Source organism: Myzus persicae, unplaced genomic scaffold (assembly GCF_001856785.1).
Source record: "Myzus persicae strain clone G006 unplaced genomic scaffold, MPER_G0061.0, whole genome shotgun sequence".
Lineage (NCBI taxonomy): Eukaryota > Metazoa > Arthropoda > Insecta > Hemiptera > Aphididae > Myzus > Myzus persicae.
In genome coordinates this window covers 19,149-41,759 of record NW_019103988.1, presented here as the reverse complement: position 1 = coordinate 41,759, position 22,611 = coordinate 19,149, and the positions used below count along the sequence as shown (strand labels likewise).

Here is a 22,611-nt window from a genome sequence, read left to right as displayed (position 1 = left end):
ACTAATATATTTTTCTTGTATACATTTTATTTTCAGGATCATAAAATGATAATTCATGCGGCCTATGGAAGTAGTAAAGATATTTCTGTCTACAGTGCATTGGATCTGAAACCAAAACAAATATTTATCATAGGCAAAGTGGGTCGTAAACATCACTCAATGGCAACTGTGTTGAGCGATGGTTATGCTGCACATTTATCAGCCTTACAGTGTCACGGAGGATCTAGGCCAGCTCAAGGAAATGCTCGGATGCTTTTGACGACTTCAAGAGGACGCTTTGGACATAACGCTTCAATGAGGCGTAGAAGGTGTGTATTTTAAATATGTATTTGTTGTTTTTTAAATATTAGTGTACAAGATTAATAATCAATGATAAATATAAAAAAAAATTTAATTTTTCAAAATTTATACTACTAATTTTTACCACAGAAAAATGTAACTGATATTACAGACTGATGGTAGATACAATACCAATTGTAAGGGCTATGTTTGAATTTTTTTCTTTGAATATTTATTTTTCTATGTTCAGACCGGTCTTGCACATTAGTGACGTTTTTGTTAAATCATTGGTTTAATTACATCGATCACAACTGTACTCAAAATATGTTTTTATGTTTAAAATATCTTTAGTTTAAAAGGTGTGTAAAATATACTAGAAATAATTCATTTTTTAAATTTTTCTGTTTTCGTATTAAACTTTCACTAAACAAATAACAAATTTTATTAAAATTTAAATATCAGTTAAATTAACCCGTGATATTGAATGTGTCTCACAATATGTTTGAAACACAATTCATTTTTTTAAAGATATAGTCATTTATTTTTATGGTTTTCATCAACAATTAAATTCTTAAAAAATAACCATCAGAGCGGTTATTCTTAAAATTATCATGACCTAAACTTGTCTTGATCAGGTGTCCCGAGAAGAGATCTGGCGATACACATGGTTCCAATAATTGATCCATACTTGACCGCATATTATGGTGCAAGTAAATGTCAGGTAAACAATATGAGAATGTGCTTTGTGTGGAACAAAAAAAAACCTCTTGTTTCTGATATATGTAAAAAAAAAAAAAACTGTGCACACTCTAGTAAAATTGATTTCTTTTTTACCCCTTCCATGCTTTTGTGTCTACCTAAAATGACTGTAGTAAATTACACTGGATTCAATAATTGATACACTTAATCATATTTTTTCAGTTGCCTTGTTTTTCATCCTTTGATAACTTTTAGTATACCTATGCTTGATTGTCCCTGCACTTCATCCATACACTACCATAAACATACAATTATTATTATTATATTTTATATACATGGTCATTTACTTTGTTTACTATTGCCTCTGTGAAACGACCACATACTGTACCTTGTATGTTTTGTATTCATCATATTCAATTTATTTTAATCAAAATCTTTTTATTAAAAAAAATTTAACAGATCTGCAAAAAGGACGACATCGTTTCCGATTTGTTCGATGACCAGATCCACGAGCAGTAAAAGATATGATAACCTTTGATGTTGTTCTTGGTCGTGTTTTCAACACCATTCCTCAGATGGTTCCTGATGACAGCGGCGTAAATTATGTCTGTGTGCATTTATCAAAAAAATTGTTACTGTATGATTGTTGTAAGCTGTTGTCATTATTGTTGTTTTTGTTGTCTTTTGAAACTATAATATTCCTCACTATTATTGTCTCATTGTCTTTTGTCTTAGGTTCTTTGTATGTACATTTTTATGTATTGTTACCAATCTAGCACATTCCTATTTTTTATTGATTTTATTATTTTCATTCTCCATACTGTCCATTATATTTTATAAATATTAATCATTTCCATTTTATTATTATTTTTTAATTGTACTATTATATTTGTACAGATTTTATTTTATTAAATGTTGAGATCTTGTATCTTACCAATCATCAAAAAGGCTGTGCCGAGCATATTGACAATGTTCAGTACAAAATCTAGGCTGCTAATATTATTGCCTTTAAATAATATATTATTTTATTTGTTAATATTATTGTTTCTATCATTTTGTTTTATGTTTTAACTGTTACTTCTTGTCTTAATTGGTTAACTCATAATCAATATTAAACTCATTTAAAGTCATATTTTCTAGTCAAGTGTTGATCAAACAAAATTATCTATTTTTTAAAAAAAAAAATACTCAAATGTAAATATTTTTTTCATTAGATATAAGTTATTATTATTATATTAGTTAAAATATTATTGTTATGTAAAAATGAAAAATATGTGATATTTTTTATTTTCATTTTTATATACCTGTATGTCTGCTGTAGACAAATTAAATGGAAGAACTTCAACCTGTTTGTTTGTTTTTTTTATGTACTTTATTGTTAAAACAAAACAATTGTGTCCTTGTAATGTTTTGATGATTTGTCTCCTCTCCATACTTGTGTTGTAATCTCAAGTTGTAATCTTTGCGTCTGAATAATACAACAGCTCTACTAAAACATATTTATTAAATAAATATTATATTAATAATAATTATAGTAATTAGAAATTGCGGTCGGATGTGAATTTAACATAACTTAATAATAATATTATAATGATTGTATTGAAATAAGTTGTCAATATCAAATCTTTTTGTGTGTAGTTTGTTTTCTGTTGGCGTACTTAAGTCACTATTATGTTATTACCAATAAATCATTAACAAATGTAAAACTATAATACAGTTTAATATTATAACTGCGTGCAATGTTATTTAATATATAAGATGTATGGTTCTTATTGTTTGTATTTATTATCATCTACTTAGTACACACATCCACATCTAGCAGTGAATGACATATTTTATTAGAAAAATGTAAAACAATATTTCTCCACCAACAAGGAAAAAATTGCAAACAAATTAATCACTGACCTGGTGTTGTAAGGTACGGCAACACCGACATAGAACTTTTGGTTTAATCTTAAACTAATCGGTTCTCATTTGCATTGCAAAATTATGTTCAAATTATTTTAATAAGCTCGTGACGTGGTGCTTTCAGTAGGTAAGCGCCTATGCCATTTGTAGAAGCAGGCTCTCAAGCTTCACGTGATTATTTGTTAAAAGTACCTATAAGAAAAAATGTTTTTTATATTTTGAATATATACTGTGTTTGATGTTAATATACTTACATGTTTAGGTATAGAGTAAACAGTAAAGAATAAAAACCAACATCTTGGATGGGTAGCTGAAGTCTCGACGAAAAATTAATAAGAGCAATGTATTTAATAGCAATTAGTATATTTTAATTCTATATATGTTTATTATGAGGTACAAGTAATAAGTATGATAATTATTGATTAATAATGTTTTTCCTCCGACATCAAGTAACAAGTTTATTTATAAACAAAATCTAATAGTATTATTGAACACAAAAATAGTAATAGGTCAACAATATTAATTTTATGTCATAATTCGGGGCTCAATGAAAATTGATTTTAAAAATATACTTAGATAATTTTAGATTCTTTGCGGAGCGATAGATGTATTGATATTACAGTGATGTGTTTTTTTCTATGTCTGTCATAGTGTCATCACCTTTTAGGACGATAAAAATACTTCGATTTTCTTCATCATTTCTGGTAGAAAAAATTAATACAGTTGGTAGCTTGGGGGTTCAAAACTCCTAAAAGCGTGAGGAAAAACAAACAAAAAATTAAGGAAAACTGAAATTTTTGCCCAAAACTGGTTTTTGAAAAAAATTGATTTTGTTTTTTTAATGTAAATCTATTTTTACTGAATGTTTATAGTAATAATTTCAACGCACCAAACAATTTTCGAAATATTGCGAAAATCTTGTTGCTTTATTTTTACATTTTTATTTTCAAATTATATAAGTTTTTTTAAAATTATTGTTGATAAAAAAATGTTTACTTTGTCAAAATACTTGAAAATTTAATATAACATTCCTTATAAGATGTTATTAGTGGAAATAATAAAAAAAAAGTTGTGTTTAATTCACAATATTTTCTTAATGTATGTATCTCTAAGTTTCGAAATTTTAATATTAGATTCTCCATAGGTTTTCTCTAAGCATTAAAAGTTAGACATTGGATATTCATCCATAAATTAACAAATTCTCATACAACCATTATCTTATTTTGTTGTAATTCAAAAACTATTAACAGTAAGTACTTTTACCGCAGAAAATGTTCATCAAATGTTTTTATCATTTTTTATATATGATACATTTTTCTAACTAGTTATAGACATTTGAAATTTGAAATTTTTTAGTTTTTTATTCTATAAATGACAATAAAATGTTATAAAAATGGTAAGAAGCTTGAAAATTGAATACAAATCTCCTCAGAAGTAGTTATAATAGCAGTTGATAAATATTAAAGATCTATTGGCATGATTTTCTTTAATAAGTTTCTTTAAAGTTCAAATTTTGGCACAACTTCTCAAAATCTCAGAAAATTACAATTTATTTTTTAATTAAAAAATTATAAAATGTAATTTTTATTGATAAGAATTGAAAAAAGTCTGAACACAGTTATTTCTTACAGAAATTTTAAGTTCAAATGTGGTCGTGTGAACAAAATTACATATTAAAATCTAGAATAACGATTTTAGTAGGTATTATTTTATTCCAATTTAAAAATATTTTTTTCGTGGATATTTGAAACTTTAAGAGTTCATTATTATTTAATTTGATTTTGCAGAAGGGATGTCTGCACCCACACCTTTACGTGAAAATTGTTATTTTTTAATTTTTTTACTCGCAACCTAGTTAAATTTTGCCCTTAAGTTGAAAAAAGCGCTAAAATGGCGCAAAGTTACCCCGGTTTACGGTAGGTACACTGTACAGTATAGATTAGGCTATAATAGTAAAATAAATTAATCCTTAATTATAATAATATCATATAATTCACGTAGTAATATTAAACGCTGACAGGTCTTTGCTCAGAATTGTTTGTCATATACAATGATTAGATATTGAAATATTGAATTCAAATTTATCACATCCATTACCTACAGTGACTCTTTAGACACCTAATGTACAGCAGAGCGTTACCCGCTTACCCGCTTTTTTTTTTTTGAAATATAGAAAATAGAAATGTTTTCATTGATATTAATTTTATTTTTATTTATTCTTAATCTTAACTACAATTTACGTGTATGTTTTAGTATAAGAATATTCAAAATTAGTTTTATAGATTAAAAAACCTTTTAATAAGAAATAAAAACGTATGTTGTCACTTGTTAGTTGTTAATGAAACATGATACAATTTTTGTAAAATAGTAAATAATATTTAATATTAAGCTTCAAATTTAAAACAGAAAATCCATTTAAAAATAAGTTCTGAAATTTGTGTCATGGTAACTTAAATTTAACGCGTTTGATTGGGTTCAATGTAAAACGTCCTAAAAACTTAAATCGCTCAAAATTGTTCCTATACAATACAACGCGCTACCCATCCAAATATAAAATTCTCAAAAACACAAATAAAATATTGCGTTTAAAAACATACACAAAAGGGATTTGCAACAAAAAGAGCACACCGTGCGTGGCTTAGAAAACAGTACGTTAAAATACCATCGATGTGCAGTGTAACATTCAACATGATCACAATGATCACTACTGTCGTAGTTTATTGTCAGCGTGTTTCATATAGAAGTAATAAGACGGATTCGTCACACTGTCGTCCGAGCACATTGTCACAAGAGCAGTATACGAGCATTGGGTCGAGGTAAAATGTGTCAACCCTTCGGCACTCGGAAATCGTATCAAACCGTTGGTCGCGCACACTGCAGGAACGGCGAAGGCGGCATTTTTCGACCACTGCGCGCTGCAATAACGCAGACAAATAGGTACCGTAATAATATTAAATCATAATATGGGAATTATACTCGTGTGCTGCACGCAGTCGAGACGACTATCGCCATCGCGTATATTTTATCCCACTCGTGGACGGTCGTTCGTCACGAAACCGAGGCCGACCCACCCTGCAGGCTTAGCCCGGTGAACGCCTATTTATAAGTCGGTTAAGCCTCAGAAGTCCGCGTTTACACTATTACGCGGCCGAACGCCACGCGACGCGCGCCGGTTTCCCGACATCATCATCATCATCATCATCATCATCATATTCTGTCGGGCTCGCGCCACGGCCACATTACCGCACAGCCGTCGTCTGAGCTGGTCGCGGCTTTTTCTTTTAATATATTATTTAATATTATTATTATTATTATTATTATTATTATGATCGTACCGTCGAGTATATAGGTTTCCCGCTGCCGCCGCCTCGGTTTTCGACACGCCAAACACCGCCGCCGCCGCCGCCGCCGCCGTCGTCGTCGTCCTGAATCTTCAGCCGCGCGCACTCGCGAAAACGATAATACCTATACCGAATTATACGTTTCATTTCGGCATAATGTTATTATAAAATATAGTGATAAATATAATATTAAATAGTAGAATATTGTATGCGCGATATAATTACATGCGTGTGTTTGGACGTAATATTATACCACGGCGTCTGAAGACTCGCACTTGCCTGTCGTCGTCGTCGTCTTCGTCCTGCGCCTGCAGACCGATTTGAGATCGAATTGACCATTGCTACAGTTTCCACCGGGAGAGATGAACAGAAACGTACGAAAGGATTCCGCGGACTCCAAAGCAGGGTTGGTGAAAAACGAAACGCCGGACGAAGAGATCAAGGCACGTAAATATTTTCGTACCTATATATTGTTCGAACGTGACTAAATGATTTATTAACTGTTTGTTTATGAGCGTGGTTCGTCTGCAATGTATATACATATATAATACATACTTTATATACTATAAACTCAAGTGTACATATAGATGGTATATATAATGGAATAATTTATAATATGCACCTATGTATGCATAGCTATTGCACTGCCGTGTGTGCGTATAGAAATTGGCAACTGCACTATGTGAAAATACGCATCTCGATATTGCACTATTCAATGGTATACAACAAACAAATTGCATAAACATATTTTAAGTGACGTTTACACATGTATATATATATTTATACATCTGTGACCTGTACGTTAATGTGTAAGCAATAGGCATAATTAAAATACAAAATATAATACATATAATATATTATAATATAAGGCATAAGCACTAAGCAGTGATTGTAACATAGTGATTGCCATCATCTATATAATGAATAATGTATAATATTATAGTTGTACTCAACTGCATGCATGTACACAACGATATAACTTAATACTCATCATAGACCATAGTATTTAGTGTTACCATATGTAATACCATATGTATTTAGTATTATAGTGTCGCTGGTCATCTTCTTCTCTGTATAGATACCTAGGTCGATACCCATTACGTGTGTATGTCAACTTAATTATTCTACCCATACACATTCCGCTTTCGTGCCATTTTAAGTGAGAATTGTACAATACATTAATAAGAGCCTACTTAAACATATAAATCACTAATCTATACAGTGAACCATATACCTAATATTTAATTATTAAATTGTTATCATTATTGAAATCGTATACTTCCCATATTTACTAATGTTCTATCATGACATAATTATTCTAATTTATATTGTGCCTAAGCTATATTTGCCTTGACCTTAATTCGTCAATACAATTTTTTTTATTCTTACATAGGACCCCATACAGCAGCGCATGTGTTTTAATGCAACACGTGGACAGTATATAGTCTATCGTGAAACACTAACTACAAACAAATTATAAATAGAGCTTTGAAGTTGCACACTATAATAGTATTACATTGCCTAACCGAACGTCTTAAAATTACTGTAAATCCAATGAGAAATAAATCCTAAAAATAGACTAATCTGTGTTCAATAAACTAATGCCAATTTATACAATTCACGTAGGTACATAATAGTATATTTTATTTGCTATATACTATTAAGATCATTTGAAAATTTACATAATTTTTAATAATTATTGGAAAATATGCTTATTAAGTCGATATTTATAAGATTGATTAGTTTACTATTACCTTACCTCTATTTTGCGTAGTAGTTATAGTAGCATATACTTGTATGTCTTTAGTGGAAAATCTAGTAAAATTATACATTATTAGTTTGACATATTATAATTTATTGTAAATTGTAAAATGTTTACCAACTACAAATCCAAGAATTGTACTGCAGGGGTTCTGCAGAATATACCTGGTGTTGTAGATAAACACTATTTTGAAAATGATGTTAACATTTTTGTAAATATATTTTTTTTATTTTGCATAATTTACAGTCATATTACACGATACAACATTTAAAAAAAACATATTTTTCAAATAACGTTATCAATTTTTAATTTTTTACATCGATGCATATTTAATTTTAAATACAAAATCAGGATAATTATTTTCGTGAGTAGAAAAAAAATTAATGTGTAAGCACTGTAAGCCAACATTTAGTGGTTAAATTTCGGTATAAAAAGTAGTCAGCAGACTACGGGGCAGAACCCGTCCGAGGGATCAAAGAAAATACTAAATAGCATGTACCTACAAAATATTGTGCCAATTGGTCAAAAACTGGATTTGCATAAACATGAAATAAGCCTTTAATTTGATTTTCAGTTATTTGATTGGGGAAGGTGGTTGAAAACGAAAAAACTCTCAATGCTTTCATATTAATCTGGAAAAACAAAATAGAAATTATTAAAAAAAGGGAATTTTTCACAAACCTAGTTTTCAAAAAAATCAATTTTTTTTGCAATTTGAATTTTCAATTTTTTTTTAAATATTATTATATTTTTGTAGGGTTTTGGAACTTTTCAGCATCTTCAACATATTTGGACCACATTTAAGCTATGAATATATTCATTACCATCCTATATCATCCGTCTTACGGTATTGCCTCGAAAGTATATAAACAAATATTTTTTTTTCAAGTTTTTTATAAGCTTCTAGTATAAACTATGACAACTTGACATTTACAGCGAAATATTAATATTATAATATAGTATATAAAATATGAAATTTATTTTTAGGAAAAATTAGTTCAAAATACGTTATTGATGATTTTAATTTAAATTACTAATATATAGCAGTATAACTGTATAAGCTATAAACATAATACAATAAAATATCCTTAGGAATACAGGTTCTGAAGACTGTCTTCGCTCAACAGAATCGTTTTTCATTGCATATTCGTAACAATGATCTATCATTGTATATTCATATACAAATGTACAATGATCTATCATTGTATTCAAATTTAATCAATTTCATAACTACATTGACCTACTCAATGACTACATACAGCTATTATATAGCAAAGCGATTTCCTGTTTTTTTTTTTTTAATATTAAAAATGCTAAACATAATAATCATTTCATATTTGTTACTAACAGGTTATCTGTAATAAACAACATGTCTTGTGAATAATTCACATGAAATATGGTTAGCTAAATGTACAAAAAATATGATACGTTTGTCAGTATACTTGATAGACAGTAGTAGAATTCAATGAGGTCTGAGAAATACAAAAGAAAATCTATTTATAGGTCTAACACTGTCGATATTAAAACATTTATATGAACTTATCTACAAAACACTAAATTTTGGTAATGTAACAATATATGCCTAATAAAAACTAACAATTTAATAATTTAATCAAATAAATTTATAATAAAATTGTATTTATTGTCATTATAAATTATACGACATAAATATTTAAATATAGTAAAATATGTTAAGGCGCGAGGGCTTTTGATGGTCCAGGGTGTGCTAAGCAGTCCTAAGCTCCACCCTCTATATTCACGTGCCATTCCACGTATATAGTGTATACTTGGTAAGACAACAACAATTGTTTGACATCCAAATTTCTAAAATTGTTTGTTTTCATGTACCTATTGACTAAATTTTGTTATTTTTAAATTTGTATTATATCATTATGGAAGTATAATAACAATTATGGCTAAACATCGTTGGCCGTTTACAATTTTAAATAAATAAAATTAATAAATGTATCAACCTTAAAAGTTCCGCCTAGAATCTACCATTTTTAATGAATTAATTGCATTATAAAATATTAATCTAATTACAATATGATGTATTATTCATGTATGATGATTCCAAATCGTTCTCTCACCGGTCAGTTTTCCATAATTCAAATATAATGTTTCACACCGGAATTATAAAATATGAAAGACCCTGCAGCAGTCACTGCCAAGTGGCCAGTGGATGGTACTATATAGCATATAATAATATACACGAGGTCCTACCTATACATACGTACATATATATATATAGTCCCTATAGGTACTCGAGTTCGATGTATTTTGCAATTTAACATGATATAAGTGCCTCGGCAGCTACGCTGCGCGTCCGTTCTAATTTTTCCCGCGGTTTTTCCCCCTCGCCCCCATCACCTCGCCTACGACAACGACGTGATGTAAAATTGATCGAAAGACGTCGGAGCGGCGGCGTCCCGAGCAATAGATCGTACACACACATATATATATATATGTATATGTATAAATACGCGTATATATATGTATATATGCATATCGGATTTCTCTCTTTGGCGCGCGCGATACACGGGGCGTGGGACGGGAAGCGGTGGAGGCGAGGGGCTTAAAGGCGTGCAAACTGACACTGCTATCGAGTTACCGACACGAGCAGCGTCCGTCCGTTCGCCACACTTTACGTCTGCCGTGTACGCAGAGCCTCTGCACCGTCGAGGGCTATCCCGCTGTATCCTCTCGAAGTCTCGCGACGACGATGACGAGTCGAGGTGGGTACCTATTATATTATGTAGATATAGTGTAGCAGTGGTCGGGTAAAATTGCCCAGGTGATCGAGGGTGCAGGCATGATTTATGGCGGCGGCACAGGAGTACGTGCAGGACGGGTGCCAACACTGCCGACGTATACTTACATATGTATATATATATAGATTATAGCTATATGAAATTATACTGTATTTTTGGGCGGGGGGGGGGGATATACATACACAGGCGTCATGAAATAAGACCACGACGATGTGACCATATTTCGTCAAACCATATATACTTTGGCCCAAAGTTCAAATATTATAGGTACGGATATCGAATACCTATAGACGTCTTCAAAATACAAATCGCAGATGTATAATGTATAATATATTTTTGAGATTTCTATACCCACTTATATAAAGTTCTATGAATAATATAATTTTATGAAGATAATCTAATTTATATTAAGTAATATAATAGTACCCACTTACGTGACTACTTACAATTCAACACTGAATAAATGTAGGTACTTCAGTACTTGTTAGTTGTTATTATGTATAATAAAATAATAAATCTCAATCTCCTTCATGGTTTTGATAATTATTTGTATATTACTTCATCAACAGTAATAATAATAATACTGCGTTTTACTATATACGTTTTTTTATCTTACGAGGTGATGATCAGGCTAAACAATTAGTGATGATGAAATCAATGATAAAATCCTAATTGTCTATAATATTAATTTAAGTATTCAAATAAATGTATAATGTAAATTATAATATACTATACTAGTATACTATATAGATAAGACATTCTAAAGCTTTAAAGTTTATACGGAGAAAAAATGAAAGTATCAAATTAACCCAGATAAAAGAAGTTTTTTAATTACCACCAGGGTCACACACAGTAATTGTTCAATACTTTAAATAACTAAATATTATGTTAAAAATTCATTCTAGTATTTTTTTTATAAATAATTGCCAACTGCACACTAGCTGTAGTGGTTTAGCCAATTACACGGATAATAAATCAAGAAAAATACGTTTATGATTACGTCTTAAATGGCTCTCTAAAATAGTGAATTTAGAATTTAGAACGCTAGTTTTGAAGTGTCAAAATTACTCCTTAAGCAGCCTAGCTTGTCGAAATGTAAAGATTTAATCCAACGTAATCTTGCTAAGAAATTGAATGTTCACTAAATCGGCGAACGCGTGGTTATACACTTATACTGGTCATACAATTATAATAGAGTTGATTAAAATGTCATATAAAAATGTTATAAAACATATAATATACTGCAATTCTCAATGGCCAAAACCTGCAACGTTGTTTCCTTAAATAATTTAATAATTATAACCTTAATACATTTAAATATATATATATCATTATTAGTACATTATTCAAAAAGACCAGATGAGTCTATCTGTTGTGTTTCGAGTAAACATTGTCATTGAGTATTAAACAAATTACAATGTTTATAAAACCATATTATATAGAATATTTGAAACGATTCTCGTATAATATAGTACCTACAACAAATTATTTTGAATTTTAATTTTTCATCAGAATTTGGATTCATTCCAAGACATATGATTTATTGCTTGTGATATTATGTTTATACATTTAACTATTCAAATAAGTTATACAAAAATTATATTAATACAAACATTAGAAGGAATAGCAATCTGCTTAAGTAACTACTTAATTTGATTCAAAAAATAAAATTAATTAATTGTTTTAGAGTCACTGATACTAAAATAAGGCATTGACAATATTAAAATACTAATTTAAGTTTATGTAAGTTACTCATATATTTGTATAGATATAGTTTTGTGATTTTATATTAGCAATATATGTTCAGATGAAACTACAATGCAGTTGGAAACATAGGCGTGTGCCTACCTCTATATATGATATATTCATATATAATATATATGTGCCTGCTGTATGGGCTTCTTCCCTCCTTTAGTTTTATTGCATTGTAGGTATAAACATTTCTGATAAGGGATAGTAGGTGACACAATCACATTGTACTTAATTATAAAATAATGTATGGAGTCGTGTAAATTCCAAAATAGTACCTGATATGATGAATATTATGAACGCGGAACATTATACTATAGGTAATCATAAATATTAATATCATTAATTGAATAGGTGATAAGGAACTCAATTTTAACACTCGTTATATTAAATAAACGAGTTTTATTGATATATATATAAATAGATATATAATATTGTGTACATGATATATCTCATATTTTCTGGCCAAACAGAGTGCGTGTGTGTGTGTGTGTGTGTGTGTGTGTGTGTGTGTGTGTGTGTGTGTGTGTGTGGCTGATAAACACATACATATAATATACTGTTCGTATGTGTATATAATGTAATATGTATTCACTATTCATGTATATAGGTATACATCACATTATTGTGTCCTCACTTTAGGGTTTACAGTTACACATTATATTTCATTATTTCACCCGATATCCACACTATAGCTATCATTATCCTTTGTGCGTCACCCAATACCACCCGGGCGGCGACGTCAGCGGAGCACGGTATAAATGTCTGTGGAAAAACGAGAACAGCTTTTAATCAATCCATTTTTGTCTCTCCTTCATAACTGCACACAAGCGTGATGCGTATTATTATTGTATAGGTACATATTATTATATATTGTACAGGTACGAGGTATACCACTCAAATGTTTTATGTTATTTCAAGAATTCCAGACAAAATTATTTATGTGAGCCCGCGTGTGAACTGTCGGTGAATTATTATAATCCGTATGTATACCTATAGTAGTTTCGTGTATACAACGCGAAGTTAACTTTTGAATATTTCGAAATATACACTACAATATATAGGTAGGTGCATAAAACATATAACAACGTGTGCGTGCAGGTTAGGTGAATGTTATACAACTGTATAGTATAATATAATAGTTAAACTAGTAATTGGTATAAGTAGATATAGTAAGTACCTATAAAGGCTATAAGACATATAAGTTATAAGTTATGACTTAAGGATGTCATAGCCGATGACGCCATGCTCGGCCACTGCTATTATTGTTAGGTAGGTAACCATATTTTTTTTAACTTGTCTATAATATGCAGCTCAACTAGTCAACTCTCAATAGTGCATTTAATGGAAACCCTCTTCACCCATCAAAAACCAATTATCGATACCCATCGTACGACGCTTGCGCCTACTAACTGTAAATAATTATTTTATGAATCGTTTAATAAAAAAAATGAAAGCTAAAAAAAACTTGCAGGTGTAGGCACCTATTACCTATATGTTATGTATAAATGTTTTGATTTCCTAATCCTTGTGATACAATTTTTTGAATTGTTAGCATTTTTGTTAATAATGTGGTTGATAATATGACTATATGAGTAGGTATGATTATAAATTCACATTTTTGGTGCTTCCTTCAGCTTTATATTATTGCATGCTCCATCTTGGTTTACGCGACTACGCTTTCTAATATTCATACCAATCGATTGATCGATAAATTAGCGCTTATCACATACATATTAAAAAAGCCTAGTAAGCCTCTATACTTCATGTGTTTTGAGAGTACTTGCGTTCGAAACTTGCCCATCCACACATTTTTTTTTAGACAATTTTTTACAATTATTTCTTAATGATAATATTGGTACTTACCACATCTGATAATCGACATTCCACTTACCATTCTCCGTTCAGCCTATTCAACCAATGAACCCGTTGACGAGGAAAAAGTCAACAATCCGGATTCCGATTTCGTCAGCGTAATGAGCACTGTACAATCTATGATGACTGCAGTAGTCAGGAACACAACTAAATTGTTCAATTAATTTATTATATTAGAAAGTTTTATAATATAGTTGAAGCTGTTGGCGAGTATTACATTTCTACGATGTTTTAGAATACTTTTACAGTTATTATTAATTTCATTGTATTTGGTCCACTTAATTTGGTTAATTTAGTGGCATCGCGTGATTACGCTGTTGACTGTTCTGACGTTTGTTTTTGGTCCACACTTCCACGAGTTTCGTCGTACCTACGTCATTCTTTTAATTTTGAATCCAACATATTGCTAACAATGATCACCCGTAAAAAATGTCACAGCCGTACTGGTTACAGGTACCTGGCGTATAAATGTATGATATCAAATGTATTCGGAATAATTTTAAATCCTAAAAACATATACTGTATAATATGGAAAATCTTAAATCTACAGCTAACGTCCAGGTAGAGGAATGCTGTAACGCTAGTAAATTGAAAGTTGCAAGTTAGTGATGTAGTCATCACTATGCTACTGCAGTGAAAAAATGTATAATAATTGCCCCAGCAATTGTACAAAATATTTACTCTAAAGTAATTAAGTCTAAAAAATCATTTATAACTACGCAGTTATAAATTATAATACCACCAATATATTATATCTATATATGTATTACGGTTGCTTGTACAACTATATATAAACCCGATAAACGTATAAATAAATGTACTAAAAATTAGTAATGAAAAGTAAAAGATATATCTATATTGTACAAGTTATAATTATCCATAGTTTTATATTTTCAATATTTAATAATAAATGAAAAATAATATGTATTATAATTTGTAGGAGTACGTGAAAACCACAATGAACGAGATGCTCGGCTGGTACGGATATGAAAAAATTAATTCCAAAGACTGTTCACTGCAAAGTATGAATTTAGTTAAGCTCAGGGAAAAATATCGAGGTCGCTCAAAAAGCACAGAACCAGAAACTTCGTCAGACGAATACAATAGTCCACAATCACCAACAACATCAAGTAATTTGATTTATTATATTATACCTACAATTCATAATAAATTGTAAATACACACTTACTTTCTGATGCTCTTTTCTATATAAGAGTTTCGTTTTTATGGTGACTTATAAAAAAGATGACGAAAATAAAACATAACTACATCATATATATGATAGATATATCTAATTCATATTTTTATGTTTAATTATGTCTGTTTTAAATGTAGATATAGATAGTAAAACCTATACCTACTAAGTATATTTAATCTTTGTTAAAACTAATAAAAACTTACCTATTAACTATTTCTAAAGCTGTAGTCTGTAGGTATACCTACGTTTTGAGTTTTTGACGTCAATGTTAAAAATACTTTTGGTGCGTAAGTTGACATGCCACAGTTCCATTAACTGGTGGTAGGTACAAATAAATAGTGGTTTTTGTTTTTAGACGCAAAAAAACAAACGATCAAGCTAGGTAATTGATAAATTATTTTTCAAATATAGTATAATATTTAGTTTGTTATTGAGTTAAAAATTAAATTAAAAAAGTGTGCGGAGAAACTCTATATTATGTTACTGAATACTTACCGTCTGTCACACGACACCATTCGGTAGGTAGGTATATTATGAATTTAAAAAAAAATTAAATTTAGATGAAAATTGTAAAGTTTATTTTGAAGTTAAATGGATACATTTTTATCACAGAACTAAATTTAAAGGAATTCATTTTATCTATAAATTATTAATAAAAGTTATATTTGAACGTGGATATGTACAGCTTTATTAATACTGATGTTAGCGGTATACAATTTTAAGTTCGACCACACTGGCGGAGCTGGATGGTAGGAGTGAAGCGAAACAATTTTTTCTTGGTTCAAATGCTCAGATGTTTTGTATATGTGATATATGTACACAATTAAAAAATATAATAATATAGCCTAACAAATATAATAATATAATAATATAGCCTAACAAAATATAATAATATATAATAATATATTAAGGTTCATAGCCAAGCTTAGTTTTCCCAACTTTTCAGGAATCAGGGGGAACAAAAAACGATTTTGATTTTAGAATTTCGAGTTAGTATAGGTATGCCACTGAACAATTATTAAAGCTCAAATGTGTATCTAGGTCTTTTTGAAAAGTTATTTTTACCAAAAACCATGGCCTAAGATCCCGATAATTTAATATTCATACTTTAGATTGGCCCTGGTATCTAAGATTGTTTGTTTTTTAGATGACACAATATTTCCATAAAAAATACATAGATCGGTAGTGAAATATTTGCTCATTAAATATCTAGGCCGTGACGAAACTTAAATATTTCACAGATAACATGTTTTGATAACCGCAAAACTAATTTAAAGATAGTTACAAATCCATAGATGCATTGATAAAACATAAATTTGAATTTTTTAGATTGGCCACGATAGTTCTTATAAGCGATCATATAATACATATTAACAATGCAATAGCAATATATTATATGAGAAATCAAAAGAACCAGATGTCAGATGATATTAGTGTACGGTAGGTACACTGTTCACGGCATCAGGACTGGCTCGCGCGGAAATGTATTATAATAATAATAATATCGTATATACACGCGCATAATGTTTTACGTATAATATTATGGGTGTTGGGGTTATATACGGTGTACAACATATGTTCAAGTCACAAGACGTGTACAAGTGTATATAACTAAAACACTCGCCGTCAGTGCGTCGTAGTAAAATGCCGCGGTTATACGTAGTTATATTGCATATAGTTATTTTCGGTCTCGACAGAGAATGTCCCAAGTCAGCGTATAATATAATATAGTCTGCGCGAGTCGACTCCGGCCGAGGACTAGCGCGTATATTACAATATATAAATAATATATAATGTACCATAATAATAAACGCAGCCTCGCAGTGTTCGTATTATATTAAACGCCATGTGTGTGTGTGTGTGTGTGTGTGTGTGTGTGTGTGTGTGTGTGTGTGTGCGCGCGTATATATATGTATACAATATATTAATAATATGTATATACTTTGGTACAATTTATATATATACATCCATTCGCCGGCACGGCGTATAACACAAAGACTCGTCCGTGTAGTCGTCTCGTCGTAATACAATATCGTTCGGGCGTAAAAAGCGCTCTCGGATGTCTCGTATAACGAAAATAAGGGTCATCTCGTCTCGTCTCGGTGAGAGCCGAGTGTGTGCTGCAGCCCATCATTCCGCGCGTGTGTATAATATGCGACGGGGTAATAATCGCTACGTTCAGATGTACCTATACGGCTATACCTACACCTATATTGCCGGGTTAGTTTCAAATTCCCGATTACAATGATATGTAGGTGTATAATATTATATTAAATATATTATGTACATAGTGCACCTATAGTGGAGGTAAATCAAATATAGTCGCCTGCTGCGGGGCTGCAGCTACCGCGACGATGTTTAATAATGTAAAGGTTATCACCACTCAACACTCGTGTAATCATGAAATATACAAGAATTAGACCCCGTCGGCATTATTATGTTTGACATTTAAATCCTTAATTTCCTATAAAATAATCCTATGGATTTTAGAATCTAAGATATTGTCCACCACTCTTTTGGAATATAGTTACCTACCTAATACCCGATTCCTTAAAAGTTATAACTTATAACTATTGAAATAGAAATCTCACGACTCACTTCTCACTTCATGTTATTTTATTCAATTTTAGATCGTACTTTATAGCAATATCATATTGTTCTTTTATATATTTAAGCCTAAGACACTAATTTAGACTGAAAAAAAGTTATAATAATTAATTAGCATATCTAACCTGTATTGGATAAATCGGATACTCAAATTCAAAATAGCCATACACTAGGACCATTCGTCATAAAATGTTATAAATTGTGATCTGATACTGCAGAGTGCAGTAGTTAACTGTCTACGGTTATTACTTATTAATTATGAGTTATTATATAACATGAGTTTTAAATGTTTAATAGAATATAAATGACTAAATGCATATTAATATTTAAATGTTTGTAATAGACTCACCAGTACAGCAAATGACATGCGGATGGTGTGACAAAACGTTAATAGCCAAAGCGTTTACATTCCGCACGGCAGAATCGGACAACGAGAAAGTGTTTTGTTCCGAACAATGTTTCTCGCACTACCGTAGAGCGAATTTCAAACGAAATAAGACATGCGACTGGTGCAGACATCTGAGACACACAGTCAACTGTGTTGATTTCCAAGACGGCGATCATCAGCTACAATTCTGCAGGTGACAAACGTAAAGAGTTTTTAATTTGATTTTATTTCAAACACACCGCGTAATATTAAAATAATTGCAATTTCTGTGTTCGTATCAACAGTGATAAATGTCTGAACCAGTATAAGATGAACATCTTCTGCAAAGAAACTCAAGCCCAGCTAGAATTGCACCCTCACCTACAGAACACTTCGCTGCCAGAAAACCTGTGTAAAACCATAGAGCCGAACTTGCCACTCATTACACCAGACCTATGGCTACGCGATTGTCATTCACCGCCACTTCCAGACCGGTCACCGTCCCCTCAAAGGTCTCATTCCCCTCCAACACCTGGACCGACAGTTCCTCAGCTACGTATATCCAATAAACTTTTTGACCGTCAAAACCGAAAACGCAAGAGACCGACTGCCGAAGACACTGTGCCACCTGTTTACCCTAAATTTCCACCACATGCGCCAGTTTACTGCACACCACCGAATTGTAGGTCTCCAGCATTCACACAATCCCAGTCGACAAATGGCAGCATACCAACAAATGCTGATCCAACACCTTCGCCACTTTACCCATTGAACTTGCCACCATCGTTATTACCACCACCTATGATATTAGTCCCATATCCTATTATGTTACCAATACCAATACCAATTCCTATACCCATACCTTTACCATTTTTACAAAAAGAATGTGATAAAAGCAGTAATAAGGAAAAAAATGAAAAAAAATGATAATTATGTACATCATAATAAACAAATTACTTTGAATAATATTATAAATACTATTATTATTATCATTATAAACACTTAACAAACAATATTTGATTATAAAAAAAAAATTAGTTTTACTATTTTAATGCAACCAAAAGTATTTCATATTTTGTCATATGTAAAACAGATAAATTTAGAACCAGAAAAATTATTACAATCTAATAATTATAAGTTATTCAATGTATAGGATAATATAAGATTATTTTATGAGCTATTTATCTCAGAATAAATATTTTCTTCTTGTGTTTTATCATCGTCTTCAGCACTGCTCTTATCTTTATTGGCGTCGGGTACCCATAATCCAGAATCTACACAGCGCTTCATGTAATAAGTAGCATCTTCTTGGTTCATGTTTTTAATCGTATCTTGCAGCAACTGAATATCTTGCGATTCGAAACATTTTTTCAACTCCTAAAACAAATATTGTACATAAATAACTTATTAACTGTCTATAATTATCAATAGACTTCTTACATCTGGAAGACTCTCAAAAACTTCAACTGGATCAAGACCACCTGGTCCTATTCTTGCTTTTCGTTCTTCTTCTTCTATTTCAGCTTGAGCTATACGTAACTTTTCCTCGGCTCTTTTTCGGATACGATCTTTAAACATGTTAAGTTCATCTTCGAAAGAATCTTTGTACTGTTTCTCAGCTAATTGTATTCTTAAAAATTAAATTTGATTAAATTATGCATCAATATTAATTTTATAATTGCAAACATAAATTTATTGTAGAGTATACGAGTTTGATTATTAATTATCACAACAAGATAAGTAATGAACTTAAATAAAAAAATCTATAAATTATAAAATTAATTTTAAATGGTTATAGCATACACTTGATCATACAATTTAAGTTTCAAAAAAATGTTAGAAATATACCAATTAAGCAGTGTGATAGATAACAAACAAATTATAAAAGTACCTTGAAAAAAAGGATGGTACGCATGCTCTTGGATCAATATTTAGTTGTCTGGACAGTTCCAAAATATATTGCATACAAATTGTTTGATGTGCTACATGTTCCATTAGATCCGATTTCTAAAGGGGAAATGAATCAAATAAATATATGTTAATAATATTGATTTTCAAAAAGAACTTACGCCCTCCATTTGTAAATCAATACACCAAATAACCAAATAATTTGCCGTGTCTTCGCATACAAGTTGAGGATTTTTTTGCAAATATTCTTGACTGTCTTTATATTTTTTGAACATACCAAATACTTTCAATTTACTCTTATTTTCATTAATAAATGTTTCTAATCGTTTGGCTTTTTCTTCTTCAGTCATATTTTCTTCGGTTGGTGGAGGTTTAGGGGTGTTCAGAATCGTCTTTGTAAAACCTGGTTTACTTATAGTATCAACATTCCATGGCATTACCTTATAAAAATTATATATAATATATTAATTCAAAACACACATTATAATTTAGTTTATTATAGCCATTTGGTTATCTAATAAACCACTTGCTTTAAGCATAAAATATTTAATAAAGACAACCTTTCCCTCATTGGGAATATTAGATTGTGAACACATCTTTTGAATTACAAGAAATTAAAAACAATACAAGATATTGATATATAGTGTCATGTTAAACATTTATTATATACAGTAAACAGACACCGACATTGAGCAGAAGCAATTCAAAAGGACATACATGATGATTCATGTGTTAAGTGAAGAAAGGTTAACAATCAGACAAATCCTCTATCTTAGAAATATACAGATATATTATTTATGAATTTATCATTATTATTACAGACTTTAGCCTTGTAATACTATAATTTAGAAACCAAGTTTACTGAATTTTAAGTGATTGGTAACAAATTCGACACCTATCGATAAAAGAGATACTTCATCCTGAATGATAGTGTTTCATTTACAAAAAAACATATAAGTTGACAAATTTTCTAGGCCAGACTGGAGAAATACAACTTAACAGGCTGAAACACGCTGCAATCAAATGTAAGTACCAGTCACTGAGGTCCAAGCCTAAACATTTCTCATCATTGTATGGTCAATTGTTGATCAATCAGGCATGCACCAATAAATAATAATAATGAATGTCACCATAGCAACTGATAACATTATCAAGAGTAAAAATAAAATGGTTAAATGAAAAATAATTAGAATATAATATCTATGGTGTTGCAAAATAGTATAAAGTAGTCAACTACAGATAGATAATCAGTCAAAAGACGTGTTCTCATAAATACAATGAAATTTGTAAAAGATATTCATGGTTAAATGTTAATACCTTTTCTTTAACTTTGAACTCTTCTTCTCGTTTTTTTAATTCTTGTTCTTCAACACTTAATGCACTTAATGCTTCTTCAAGTTCTTTTTTATTTTGTCCTTCTTGTTCAGCTGCCAAAAGTTGATTCTTAGTTTGTTCATACTTTTCTTGAAAACTAAAGCAATTATATCGCTACAAATTACTACTGCTCATTTGTTAAATTAATGAAATATTTTACGTTTTCTTCTTAATTTCCAATTCTTGTTGTTCACGTTTAATATCCTCCATGCGTTCGACACGGGCCTGATGCCTCCAACGAAACAATGACGGTGTGTCAATGTTAGGGTGGGTTTCATCTTCATCGTCGGACACCTATAACATATGAACAATAAACATAAGAATGATCCAAAATGTATAGATATGAGATTACATACTTCAATATTCTTCCACTTGCTATAATCAACCATTATAGATGGATTATTTTGTCTGGGTGTACACGATTCAGAACTATGAGATAATCTATTCAACAGTAATAATAATTATTAAACAACTTACAACCATAGATAATAAAGATATCTTTATCGCCCACAACACGATATTCGTAAGACACAACTATTACCTGAAGAGGTAGAATAATAATTAAAAATTAATAAATATTTTATTACGAATTAACAATTGTTTTATTTTAAATCAGTATAGACTATGGTGTATTGCAATATATAAAATGTATTTTACTATAGAGACATAAAGCTATTAGAACAATTAAAGAGCATAAACACTATAGACATTAAACTTCACAAGGAAAAACACATATGCACAATATTCTGGGATTATTATTTATTAGCGATTCT

General features: G+C 30.4%; 3 protein-coding genes and 3 long non-coding RNA genes across 14 annotated transcripts in view; 2 read left to right on the top strand and 4 right to left on the bottom strand.

Annotated features, from left to right (window-relative positions):
- Positions 1–2,151, top strand: part of LOC111037250 (protein retinal degeneration B) — an 11,801-nt gene extending 9,650 nt beyond the window's left edge. For 7 of the 8 annotated variants that reach the window (XM_022319669.1, XM_022319666.1, XM_022319668.1 and 4 more), the window contains 2 exons: positions 37–308; positions 1,438–2,151. In XM_022319669.1, the coding sequence (XP_022175361.1) occupies positions 37–308; positions 1,438–1,516 (351 nt within the window). In that variant the 3' untranslated portion in view covers positions 1,517–2,151. Of the gene's footprint in view, positions 1–36; positions 309–914; positions 1,001–1,437 lie in introns of all 8 variants that reach the window. The other variant, XM_022319670.1, reaches the window with a different exon arrangement.
- LOC111037256 lies at positions 1,056–1,522 on the bottom strand. The gene is made up of 2 exons (XR_002604860.1): positions 1,367–1,522; positions 1,056–1,272 (listed from the first exon to the last, which is right to left on the bottom strand). It is a non-coding gene; the product is annotated as an uncharacterized LOC111037256 (long non-coding RNA).
- LOC111037254 lies at positions 1,701–6,328 on the bottom strand. Its single transcript, XR_002604858.1, has 2 exons — positions 6,222–6,328; positions 1,701–2,464 (listed from the first exon to the last, which is right to left on the bottom strand). It is a non-coding gene; the product is annotated as an uncharacterized LOC111037254 (long non-coding RNA).
- Positions 6,289–19,714, top strand: LOC111037251 (sine oculis-binding protein homolog). Of its 2 annotated transcripts, none has more exons than XM_022319671.1 (4): positions 6,289–6,670; positions 15,325–15,514; positions 18,533–18,770; positions 18,862–19,714. In XM_022319671.1, the coding sequence occupies exons 1-4, from the start codon at positions 6,590–6,592 to the stop codon at positions 19,481–19,483; spliced, it is 1,131 nt and encodes a 376-aa protein (XP_022175363.1). In that variant the 5' UTR covers positions 6,289–6,589; the 3' UTR covers positions 19,484–19,714. The 2 variants fall into 2 exon arrangements, with proteins under 2 accessions (XP_022175363.1, XP_022175364.1); XM_022319672.1 differs by lacking the exon at positions 6,289–6,670 and adding an exon at positions 10,617–10,724.
- On the bottom strand, positions 6,637–8,231 carry LOC111037255. The gene is made up of 3 exons (XR_002604859.1): positions 8,107–8,231; positions 6,850–8,042; positions 6,637–6,752 (listed from the first exon to the last, which is right to left on the bottom strand). It is a non-coding gene; the product is annotated as an uncharacterized LOC111037255 (long non-coding RNA).
- On the bottom strand, positions 19,613–22,611 carry LOC111037253 (hsp90 co-chaperone Cdc37). Its single transcript, XM_022319673.1, has 8 exons — positions 22,380–22,611; positions 22,195–22,279; positions 21,999–22,132; positions 21,782–21,935; positions 20,626–20,904; positions 20,448–20,563; positions 19,997–20,186; positions 19,613–19,933 (listed from the first exon to the last, which is right to left on the bottom strand). Exons 2-8 carry the CDS (start codon positions 22,225–22,227, stop codon positions 19,727–19,729), a joined length of 1,113 nt encoding a protein of 370 aa, XP_022175365.1. The 5' UTR covers positions 22,228–22,279; positions 22,380–22,611; the 3' UTR covers positions 19,613–19,726.